Source organism: Haematobia irritans, chromosome 2, assembly GCF_050003625.1.
Source record: "Haematobia irritans isolate KBUSLIRL chromosome 2, ASM5000362v1, whole genome shotgun sequence".
NCBI lineage: Eukaryota > Metazoa > Arthropoda > Insecta > Diptera > Muscidae > Haematobia > Haematobia irritans.
This window is the reverse complement of record NC_134398.1, coordinates 120,042,281-120,055,091: the sequence shown is the minus strand read 5'-3', so window position 1 is coordinate 120,055,091 and position 12,811 is coordinate 120,042,281. Positions and strand designations below refer to the sequence as shown.

Below are 12,811 nucleotides of genomic sequence, written 5' to 3'. Positions count from 1 at the left end.
TAATGTTTTGAAAAACATGTCCTATATTTGAACGATTTTTTGCTTTGTAGTCAAGATGCAAAAAGACAACAAATTTAAAGACAATTTCATTAAATTTAAAGAATTCTTCTGAATTATTAAAGTCAAGTTGACCTTAACCCAAACATTTTTCCTTTCATGTTATGATACCCAGTTTTAAGTCAAATCACTTAATTATAAGGACAATACGACTTCATTGAAAAGTTTATCGACTTTTGGATATGGAAAAAAGCTTTATATTAGAGAAATGCGTCTTCTAAGCTAAGCAAAATTTGTATTCTTATTTTAAGGATATGAAATCTTTGACTTCACGACAATATTTTTTTCAGTGTTTATATAGAGAAGACATATTAAATTTAAAAATAAATACATTGTATTAATTGGCTACTAAATTTGAGTCCAGATGACTCAAGTTGGCTGCGCGACTCGGCGGTTTCATTCTCTGGGAACCAATTCCTCATGCTTGCTAAACGTAACCTCAAGAATTTAAGGGTTCGTAGACTTGGATATCGAGCGCCCCTGTTTGCATAGGATACCAGATAAATGTCTGGTGGTGATAGAGAAGACATATAAAATTTAGAAATGTTTGGGTAGTTCTCCACTGCGATGCACGTCTTGTATATTCCTTAGAAGCGTACAAGCTTTACTCGAAATTCCACATAGGATTTCCTATCAACTGCAAGGTTGACTAACTCTCTGTTAAGATAATTAGGGAGCGAAGTTTTCACAATATCTCTTTTTTCGCAGTTCATACAACGCCTTTATTTGAACGACTTTTAGGAAATTTTGCATAAAAACATGACAACACTGACTTGACTGCTAGTGGATTCAAGCCAGCGTAGCCATTTGTTTTATATATATCCCCAAATGCTGCCCAAAGAAAAAAGTATACCTAGTATGTTATAAACGGTGCATTACGCCGCCTCCAACTATTAAATCCTTCTGCAATGTTAGCTTTGAATTCAAATAGCGCTGTACTGAGGAGCCAGGAATCTAACACCATTCTCTCCAATGGGCTTCAGATTGTTCGTAGACAAACCACCTGGACCCAATTGCTGTCTAGCTTTGACATTTCTCTTGTATTCAAGTATGGATCGTCAACGTACATTATCTCTTATTGCTTTCATTTCCCGTCCTGGATATTCGTAAACACTTCCACTGGTCTCGAATTATTTCTGAACCTGTCAAAAATATTCCGTAATAGGATCTCTGTGTCTGGGTCTCTCATCCATCTTCAATTCATATGTATATCAATTATTTCTCTCTAGTATTTACCATTGGGTTCGCAGGATCGTCCTTTTTGCATTAGAAAATTTTAGAATTGTTCATTTTTGCTAACAGAAGGGTTTATATCCATCTTTTGTCAAACTTCTTAGCAGGTCATGCATGGCGGTCACCCATAGTATTCCTGGAATTCCTCCCCCTAACTTTGCCGTATAAGTGTGGTGAATGTTGTATGCCAATAACGTACCATTCGTACCATTATACACATATCCTTGTTTTGGCTTGTCTTTTGGGGCCACCCATATTCAATGAGCGTCATACATAAATAATGTTCGCACATGATTTAAGGAAATGCTATGGGAAAAAGAAACTTTTTCACTTTTCCGCATGAGAGGAATAGACTAAATTGAAATTGAATGATTTAACATAATTTTCCCATGATATTACAGTAATTCGGCAATCGTTAGATATGGTATGTATATGGTCTTGGTAAATGTCCGTAGGTGATAATATTTTCCAAAGGATGCATTGCACTGACATATTATTATCAAGGTCATAAATTATATTGGCATTCAAAGAAATTACATCTTGATGGAAAAAGTGGGATTGAAGCTCAACATCTTTCAAATTTTATTTTCAAATCCTTTTGATATTAGTGTATGTTATCATGATTCTATCGAAAACATCGAATCACAGCATATGACGATTTTTCTAGAACACATGAAAATACAAGTCTGCAAATTTGGTGGTACAATATTCAATAATATTTTTCTTATATTTGCCTTTAATAATCGTGAAAAGGGGATGTTTCGAAATTGGGGTATATCTTCTATTTTAATGTGATTTTCTGAATCTCCTGAGAACTGTATGTATCATCCATAGCTGAATTGCAAAATTAATACAAGAAAAATGTCAATAAATTAATGATACTCAAGCATCTACATCCATTTGTAGGAGGTAATCCGCCTCCACCCGAGCATTCAGAGTTATGGAAGTGTCTTATCCTTCAGATAGCTGGGCACGCTGGAAACAAAAGTGTAAGTTTGCTACACGAATACATGGAAATACCAGATCGATGCTGGAATAGCAGCGATCTTGTTTCTATATGCAGTTGTCTCTCGTCGTCAGATGATATTTTTCCTCAACTCTTGAGAATGCACCTGTGTAGCTAGATCAAAAACTGAAATTTTCGCTCTAAGTTAGAGAGGCTCCTTCGGAGATAATTCGGAGATAATTCGGAGATAATTATATTTCTTGCATGGGTTTGTAGGTCCCTCTCGCTATCTGTAGATTAGGTTGGGAATGGTAGAGTCTTTGTGATACCATGCCTAAACTCCTCTATTACCTCTGACTGCTGGTGGAAATAAAGTGAGGTTAGTGTGTAATATGAGTGGATTGAAATAGTGCAGGGGAGAAATAGATAGTGATCATGGTAGGAGGGGTGGTCGAAGTGCTAGGGCGATCTTCCAAGCAACAAAGGAATCTGTGCTATAAAGGGTGGCTGAGGTGTAATGCAACAAAGTGAAGCGCGAAAGCGGTTCTGCGGTATTTTGGCCCATTCTCGGCGAAGCGTTGTCTTGCAATGATCGACACTTTTGTAACTCTAAAATGCCCAATGCGCGAAAGTCCAACGGATTGAGATTTAGACATTTTGGTGGCCATTGTGCGGTAGAAATGAAGCAAGAAACCCCTTTTTTAAGATACTCTTGGTTCAAGCGTGCCGGGTGCGAAGGTGCTGAGATCTGTTAGAATGTTTAGGACACTTTCTCGATAATATTCGGCATTGATTTTGACCCCTCTGATAGCGATTCGAAGGTGTTAAATTTCAGCTGACCCTCTTGGGGAGTAAACTCCAACATTTTGTTTGTTCACAAATTGCTCAATTTGGAATGGCTTCTCGTTGTCATCAAGCATAGCAACTCCTTGGATATTTCCAATCTAACATTTTTTGTACATCGTTAAGCTCTTGCACTTTTTGGAACTTCAAAGGCTTAAGTCCAAACTCATTTTTCAATATGTATTACATCCGTTCTCGTGCTATATTCCGCTCACTATGGCATGGATTTGATCAAATCTGGTCATAATTTTTCGGATCATTTTATAGTTTTTTTTTCGGCCACTTTGGACGCGATGCAAAACTGCCAGCAATGCGGTAACGAGAAATGCTACGAGAAACAAGAGATTTTTTCACATTTAATTGCTGGAGCGCTCCCTTGGTAGCCACTTGTGGTTTCCCAGCCAAATATAGCAAACACACTATCACTCTTGAATTTCATTACGAATAACTTTATTTCCAAATGCAACAGATCCATACAATATTCTTGTGAACAATAAAGTGATATGCCACCAGAATAAATCTGTCAGCTGTCAGACGATTTGGAAAGTTAGCCACCTGAAGTTGGTAGCAATAAATATCAACCACCCTGCACATGGTCTTGAGGACATCATAGATAAAATGAAGTTAAACAAAACGACCGCAAAAAATAAATTTTAAATAAAATGCTCCATTCAAGCACCAATTTTTCTAATAGTATATTCCCTTTTCTTCCAGATGCACAATTGTTTTATTCAATGCCAAACGACAGACACAGGCCTATTTGGTCAACACATCCCGCAAAGCTTTCACCTCAGTGGCATTTTCACGATGTGGTCGCTATGTGGCCACTGGAGAATGTGGCATGAATCCGGCCATAAAAGTATGGGAACTTGAAGCACCCAATGGTAATCTAGAACACTGCACAGGAGGTAACGTAGTTGCCGAATTTGTGGATCACAAATATGCCGTAACATGTGTGGTAAGTAGAAATAAAGAAAGAAAGCCAAATCGAGTCAATTAATTGAGCCATCTCCTCTTGCTTTCTTTAGGCCTTTTCTCCTACTGGGAAATTTTTGGTATCTGTCGGTTCCCAACATGACATGATCGTCAATGTATTCGATTGGAAATCCAATCTTAAAATGGCCTCGAATAAAATTAGCTCTAAAGTTTCTGCTGTTAGTTTTGCCGAGGATGGCAGTTATTTTGTGACGGTGGGAAATCGTCATGTGAAATACTGGTATTTGGAAGGTGGACGCAAATACAAAGACCCTGTTCCATTGATGGGTCGCAGTGCCATATTGGGAGATTTGCGTGATAATGATTTCTGTGCTGTGGCCTGTGGCAAAGGGGCATGTTCGGAAAGTACTTACGCCATAACACGGCAAGGTCATTTGGTCGAATTCAGTTCAAGACGTCTTCTCGAAAAGTGGGTGCAGTGTCGCACAACCAATGCCAATTGCATAAGTGTGGCGGGCCAATTCATTTTGGTCGGTTGTGCTGAGGCCATCATACGAATATTCAATGCCAGTACACTGGAATATGTGACCACATTGCCCCGAACACATTATCTGGGCGTGGACGTGGCTCAGGGTATACATATCAATCATATTATGACAGTACCACCGCAGGCTAAATATCCCGATTGTATAGCCATGGCCTACGACGAACAAAGGTTAAAGGTAAGCATGAGTGAATTTGCTTTAATAGCGCATTTAATTTAACCGCATTTTCAGGTAACCTGTATCTATAATGACCACTCACTCTATATTTGGGACATGCGAGATATAAAACGTGTGGGCAAATCACATTCCTTCCTCTATCACTCCACATGTATTTGGGGTGTTGAAACTGTGCCATATAACATGGAACGTGAAATTTCCCACACGCTACCCGAAGACTCATTTGTGACCTGCTCTTCCGATGATACGATTCGTGTCTGGGGTCTAGAGGGTTGTGCCAATAATGAAATCTATCGTAAAAATATCTACTCCAAGGAATTACTCAAGGTTGTTTATATCGATGATGACATGAATTTCATCAAGGATCTGGAAATTGTGGGCGACAAGAATTCGGCCACGAACAATTCCAATTATGATGGCCGCAATGGTGTGCGTTGTATCAAAATTAGTCCAGAGTTGGAGCATTTAGCCAGTGGCGATAGGAGTGGCAACATACGCATTTATAATTTAAATAATTTACAATTGATAACCGCTATAGAGGCTCATGAGTCGGAGGTCTTGTGCCTAGAGTATTCAAATGAGAAAATCGATCGGAAACTTTTGGCCAGTGCTAGTCGAGATCGTTTGATCCATGTTTTCGATGTGGCCCAAGATTATAAGCTTCTGCAGACTTTGGATGATCATTCGTCGTCCATAACATCGATCAAGTTTGTGGGGGCTGGTTTGAGTTTCCAAATGATATCGTGTGGTGCTGATAAATCGATCATGTTTAGAACATTTCAGGTAAATACGAAATGTCTTCCATATTCCATACAGAGAAACACTGTCCTTTTATTTTCTTCTCCTCTCTTCTAGGGTAATATTTTCCTTCGTGGTACTCATACATCGGGTAAAACAACTCTGTACGACATGGAAGTGGACTCGAATGCCAAACATATACTCACCGCTTGTCAAGATCGTAATATACGCGTCTATGGTACCCAAAACTCTAAACATACCAAAACTTTCAAGGGCTCGCATTCCGATGAGGGTAGTCTTATCAAACTTAGTCTTGATCCCAGTGGCATATATGTGGCAACATCATGTACGGATAAAACTTTAGCCGTTTACGACTACTATTCCAATGAGTGTATGGCCCGCATGTATGGTCACAGTGAGTTGGTGACTGGTTTGAAATTCACCAACGATTGTCGCCATCTTATATCGGCCAGTGGTGATGGCTGTATTTTCATTTGGCAAGTCCCGCATGATATGATAGTGACCATGCAAGCAAGATTATCACAACAGAGATTACGTTCTGGTCATGCCCCTATTTCACGATCTATTTCATCAGCTTTAATTGCACCCGAAGGCATTATAGTGGAATCACCCACCCCCGATATAGTTGAAGATCACAAAGTGGCAATGTCTCCCAATTTTCTACAAGGGGAAGTGCCTCTTACGCCTGGTTATAAACTATCCGATGTGGGCCAATTGCCTCAGTGGGCCAAACGTAAGGCTGGAGTTTCGGCTCTAGCTGCCGAACCGGAATCAACAGCCATTAATATACCCCCAGCTGCTGGCAACAATTCCTCTTCAATAACAAATCTAAGTTCATCACCTAGTCAGGCTGGTGGCTTAGGAAATAGACCCCGCAATCGTTGGGCTCAAAGAGGGCAATTGGATGCCGATTTAACCGATATAAGATCAAACTCAGAAAGTCCTTTGGGTAGTGTATCGACCACATCGGGTATAGTGCCAACTATGCATCATCCTGGTTTTGGTAATACCCAAACATCAGACTACAATAGCGCTTCCTCCAAGGACATTATGTACAATCAAACATATTTAAGTGAAGATTCTTCCATTGATTCCGGCATGGAAACTAGAAGGGATATGAAATTTATTGGAAGTAATAACACCGGCACAGTACCCACCATTTTGGCATCGGGAACGGCGGGAACCAGCAGAGGAGTGACTTCAGCCACTTTAACAGTTGATCGTAAACAAGTCTTACGCTTTGATACCATATCGAACAATGACCATGATGGTGATATTGAGGATATATCAGATGGTGAGAGGACAAGTTCGGATCATGGCATGTTCTACAATAACATATCACCAAGTACTCCCACGTAAGTTGTTGTAATGTGGAAATTAATTAGCTCGTAAGCTGTTTATAGAGTAAAGTTCTTGTTATCAAATCGGACGGAGTTGATATAGAAAATTGTATTTCTATTGGAAGATTTCACCAAACCGGAAAAGAACTGCATCATCTTAGTAATGGTGCAATGCCTGAGAGGTATATGTTGAAGGCCACATATTTGAAAGTTCCAGCTTAGTTAAAAGTTTGACTTATTTGGAATTTATATTTGTGTACCGGTATTAATTCTAAAAGCTGAAATATTAAAATTTGATAGGAAATGCACTTGAAATTTCCCACATTTTAATTTTCGTGTCACAGGAATACTGCATGTCTGATAACTACGACGTATTCCAAATCGGAGCCGTCTTTTCGATTGTTTCTTAAAAGTCAATTATATGATTTTGGTCACTATCAGAAGTCCATTTGGGCGACAACAAAAGTCAAGTTGACTCAATTATCGGAAAATTTAAAAGTATATACATAGTTAGATTTGAAGATTACAAAGGGTCGTCTATTCTACTTCTTTTGACGAAAAGTCGATTTGTTAATTGACTACTTTTGTGTTCCTAATCTAGATACGAATTCCAGCATGCTGTGAAAACATAACAGTGACAGGAAATGGTGCAAGTTCCATCGTTCTCGCCAAACATATAATTTCCCTGAAAAAGATCACGTGCGCGCTCTCGTACTGAATTTTTGTCCTATATGTGCCTAAACACATTAAGACTCTCTCAGGCTTGGGTTATCTAATTCTACCTCCTTTAGCACCCTGTCTCATACCCCCAATTTGGATGTTCTATTTGATAAAAAGGGTTGTTTTGCCCCTCAATCGGCAAATCTATCTATCTGTGCACAAATATCCTTTTTAAATCGCAATTCACTTTCAAATAAGGCCGACTATTCCATTAAAAGTTCGATTGGTCAATTTTGGTCATCCTCGAAAGTCGATGAAACTCAAGTATTCAAAATATCTAAAGTTGGTTAGTCGAAATGGTAAATTACCAAAAGTCGACTTCTACAACTTTTTTGGGAAAAAGTCGGCTTTCAACATTTTTATAAAGATCATTATGGAAAAATTGTTCACGTCTCTTATATTTCTCATTATTATTTTTTTTTCTTATAGAGATTTCAAAGTCAATGCCATGAATGAAGAAGAACTACGGAAGTCAGTGCGTCGCCAAAAGTTTGAGAAAGCTGGTCTTACGCTTAGCGGTAATGGTTCACATACGGCCAGTACTGGTACAGGAACCGGTACTTCTGATACTGAAGATGAAGGATCCACTCCCAGTGCTGAAAATGCTGATCGATCATTGGCCTCAACACTTGGCGGTAGCTCTGAGAGCATACCACAAACATCATCTAGTTTTCTACAAGCAGCTTTACCCGACGGACCTGGTAATTTGCTCGAAAGAGGCAGTACTAGTAAGATTTTTGTTTTTGTTCTGTTCTTTGTGTGTTTTTGCTTTAATATGCGGCATGGTGATGTCTAATGGACACATATTTTTTTGTTTTTCTTTATTTCTCTAATACAGATCGTCGCAGCATAAGTGCCAAACATAATACAGAAAATGGTAAACCTGGTGTTTCCGCCCCGCCAACCATAACAAAATCATACACCAATACAAAGAAGGAAGAATTACTAAAAGTTATAAACGAAGCTAAACAAAAACTGGAAAATGTAAGTTCGATCCAATATATTATAAGATATAAGATTATCACATGTGATTCGAAAATTTAAACTTAAATTTTAAATTTAAATACCAAGTAATTTGACGCTTATATTCTTTACAAGAATATTTGGAGAAATTTTTGGTGATTGTATATAAAACACATGACAACCCACCCTTATGTGTTAATGGACATGGATTTATTAAATTATGAAGAATTTAGAAGATTAATTTTAAATTGCATTTAACAAGTGAAATTTCAGTTATGCTCTGTTCAGGCTAAAGTAAGACTTTTTGGTGATTTTATATAAAATTGAAATCGAAGTTGTACAAAAAAGTATAGCACGGATAGGTTAGGTTCCCGTGAGGTTTTCAAAGTTCGATATTATAACCTTTGCTATCATAGTCTTAAGTGACACTATAACAATCGCAAACTGTGACGGGAAATGTCCAAAAACAAAAATCAAAGTATTTTGCCATCACTATTTTTTGAAGAGCCGTTTAGATATTTTTTGAAATATCAAGAGTAAGTAGCACCAAAATAAATCAATAAATCATTTGAAGAAACCAAAAGCACTGAAAACGTGGTTACATAAAATTGTGAAGAACTTAGTGAAAATTGTCTAAATTCAAAAGGGGATAAAGTGATATTTTTCCAAACATACTGTCTCGATCACGGATAAAAGTGGCGGGGATTTCAAGAAGTGCCGTAAAATTCAGGATCACATACAGGGTTGTCATGATCATATTCGAAGAGAATTCGGACCTTTTTTATGGCGAGCATTTAACATTTTCACCGCACAGTGGAGTGGTTCTAATACAAATAACATGCCGTCTAAATGGCATGATCTTGAGAATTTGTTCGAATTTGTTTTTCAGATAAAAATTTTCGAATCACATTGAATGTTTTGTATTTTATTTATTATTATTTCTTTAATTTAATTATGTTTTATTTTTCTGTTTTTCGTCGTGGGTGTTTGCGGGTTATACCTTTGTTCGGTTAAATTTATTTTACATATATACGTATACCCTCTATTAAATATATATTCTGTTTGTTGGTTCATTTTACAAAAAAATGTGTATGTCCTTCCACCTCACACACACACACACTCTAAATATATATACATATATATGTGTAAAAATTTTTCTGCTACGGATGATAGGGTGCACGCAAAAATGGTGTTAAAAAGTTAACTGCCATACCCGAGGTGAGCACAGTGTCCTTAAAGTAACCAAACATTTGGTGTAGCCAAATACAAATATTTTTAATTTTGCTTCAAATTTAACCTCTCCACTCAATATAGCATTTTTTCAATCATACTGGCCTATTAATATCAAATAAAATTGACCAGGGGCTAATATAATTAACAATTGCATTGATAATAATTCATGAAATATTCTATCTTACGCACATTATACATGTTAATTATTGTTTTCTTAGATGTTACACTAAAAACTGGTCTTCGATGAACAGATTTCATAAAAACTAACAGTACACAAAGTATATTTTAGCACAACGAATTAACAACTAATCGAAATAATTATAATATCTCGTTAAGGCTGAAATTCCTCTATTAAAGGGAAAAGATTTAAATTCTTTGTGATATTTTCAATTAGTCTTATTTAAAAATGGCGTCACAATTATCCGAAAGTCTGAAAAAAAGTTTCTAAAGGGTGATTTTTTTAGCTTAATCTTTTTGTCAACACTGGTTTAAACAGCTATGCACGTTTTGTATTTTGTTTCACTGTCAAAATTTTGAATTTTATTATCAAAATGCGTGCTCCACTAAGAACGATCACCGCGAGCTTATTGTGTTCAGCGACGAAGCTCATTCCTGGCAGAATTGTCGATTTTGGAGTGAAGATCAGCCAGAGGCACTGTAGAAGCCAATGTCAGAGATGGTCTGCATCAAGCTTTTTTTTAGGTTTGCGACTGTCGCAAAGTTGTAAACGTCACATATGCGTCGTAAATGTAGAAAAAGTAGCAAAAGACGGAAACTCAAACTTCAGTCCCTTCCGATAGGAAGCAAATGAAATCCAAGATGATGATATGTGCGAAGGAGTTTCAATGTTATTAACGGGTTAAGAAAAACTTGAGAATAAGTAAAACTAGTAGCGTTTTGAATAAATACAATATAAATCATTTTTTGCATCCCTTTTATCGGGGAGCCTACTAAATAAAATTGAAAAATATTCACAATTTCTTTAATTCAAAATTAGGTTTTTTACATTAGGTTTACGACTTTTGCGTCATAAGTATTATACCGTCGTAAACGTATGTCGCAAAAGTTACAGTTCGCGACAGGCCAACCCCTATGTGTCCAGAAAAAGTCACAGCTTGGTTCGATATATGGGCTGGTGGCACCATTGGACCGTACTTCTTCAAAATTGATTGGAATCGTAACCTAACTGTGAATAGTGAGCGCTACCGTGAGATGTAGAGTCTAGATCAGAGCTTCCCAAATGGTGGGGGGGGGGGGGGGGGTGGCGCAGCGTCATTTTTCGTTGAGCAGGTTTTGTATCATTAAATTTTTTAAAACAATACAAATTGTTTAGTTCAACAAAACATCCATTCGCATGAACCATTAAACCACGTGGACCCTTCTATCGATTCAAATGAAGATTTCATGTATTTTTCTGAATTATCCTAGGTTAGGTTAGGTTAAAGTGGCAGCCCGTTTAAGTTTCAGACTATTCAGTCCATTGTGATACCACATTTAACTAAATGTACCTATTACATATGGGCACTTCTAGTTTTAACCACTGAACCTTCTCTATTATTTTCTTCACTTGAACCAACCAGATTGTTCCAAAAATATTAACAGACTGCTTAAGTTTTCCAGGTCCGCAGTAATCTAAAGCTATATGCCCCTAAAATTTGCTTACGCCCTACACAAAATGCAGGACACTCACACAAGAGGTGTTTAATTGATTCCTTTTCCTCCGCATCATGTCAGCTCATACAATAGTCATTATACTTCGCACCAATAGTTTTTGCAAATTCACCTATTAGGCAGCGACCCGTTATAGCGGATATCAGGAATGATATCTGACGTCTTGAGACCACTAGCATATCTAGTGTGCGGTTCAAGTTTAAATGGGGCCATATTTGCTTGGTGTCGTTACAACCCTTACAATTCTCCCATCGAACATTTGCCATCATGACAGCCTTCTCACGCAGTAAGAGCTTGCAGTTTGCCAGAGACATACCAACAGATTCTAGTTCCCCTGGAATATGTAAGGTAGTTCCTAGCCTTGCTAACTCATCTGCTTGACAGTTCCCCGGTATGTTCCTATGGCAGGGCACCCATATTAGGTGAATATTGTACTGCTCGGCCATCTCGTGGGGAGATTTGCGGCAGTCGATGGCCGTTTTCGAGTTAAGGAGCATATAGTCCAAGGATTTTATTGCAGGTTGACTGTCTGAGTATGTATTAATGCCAATATTGCTTGGAGCACTACTTCTCAGCCAATTCACCACTTCTCTTATTGCTAATATTTCAGCCTGAAAAACACTACAGTGATCAGGTAATCTTTTCGCTATTCGAAGTTCCAGATCTTTAGATCTGGAAATCCACTTGTCCATCCAATTTGGAGCCATCAGTGTAGAAATCTATATATCTTTTATGCTCGGGGGTCTGTGTACACCACGCCTCACTGTTGGGAATTAGAGTTACAAACTTTTTGTCGAAAAGTGGTTTCGCCAGAGTTTAATCCACTGGCATTATTTTGAAGACCGAACTGTGACCGCACATTTTTTCCGACCACAGCGATAGCTCGCGCAACCGCACAGCCGTTGTTGCAGCTGACCGCACGGATGAAAAAGACTGTTTTTCATATGTTTGGCTATAAACATTATATGTTTGGAACACAAATTTTTAAACACAATATTTTTGAGTGCAAGCATATAATGTTCATAAACTAGCATAACATGTTTGGGACATATATGTTAATATGTTAGAACATATTATGTTTGGGACATAAAATGTTTGTAAATATAATATGATTGGATGCAAACATATATTAATTTAGAAATAGCCTATAAACATATATGTGTTTAGTAGCTTGGAGCGCTATTTAACAGGGAGCGATATTGAATTAAGTTGGTGGTTGTTGCTTGTTATTACAAAATTAACATTTTATTTTTCCTTGGGCAATTGATCAGCTACTTCTTTGATCCTTACAAACTGTGTGGTCCGCTGTTCGAATCCCCGTCCGGCAAAAGGTAAAATTAAAATAAAAAAAATCATACAATTGAATAATTTCTTCTACAATGTTTGTA

At 37.6% G+C, this 12,811-nt stretch overlaps 1 protein-coding gene across 9 annotated transcripts in view; it reads left to right on the top strand.

Moving 5' to 3' along the window:
* The window catches only part of Wdr62 (WD repeat domain 62), a 613,801-nt gene that overhangs the window by 581,575 nt on the left and 19,415 nt on the right, over nt 1-12,811 (top strand). For 7 of the 9 annotated variants that reach the window (XM_075296002.1, XM_075296000.1, XM_075296003.1 and 4 more), the window contains 7 exons: nt 3,794-4,037; nt 4,108-4,737; nt 4,792-5,520; nt 5,593-6,851; nt 7,986-8,284; nt 8,395-8,540; nt 9,693-9,737. In XM_075296002.1, the coding sequence (XP_075152117.1) occupies nt 3,794-4,037; nt 4,108-4,737; nt 4,792-5,520; nt 5,593-6,851; nt 7,986-8,284; nt 8,395-8,540; nt 9,693-9,737 (3,352 nt within the window). The remainder of the gene's footprint in view (nt 1-3,793; nt 4,038-4,107; nt 4,738-4,791; nt 5,521-5,592; nt 6,852-7,985; nt 8,285-8,394; nt 8,541-9,692; nt 9,738-12,811) is intronic. The other 2 variants (XM_075295999.1, XM_075296006.1) reach the window with 1 other exon arrangement.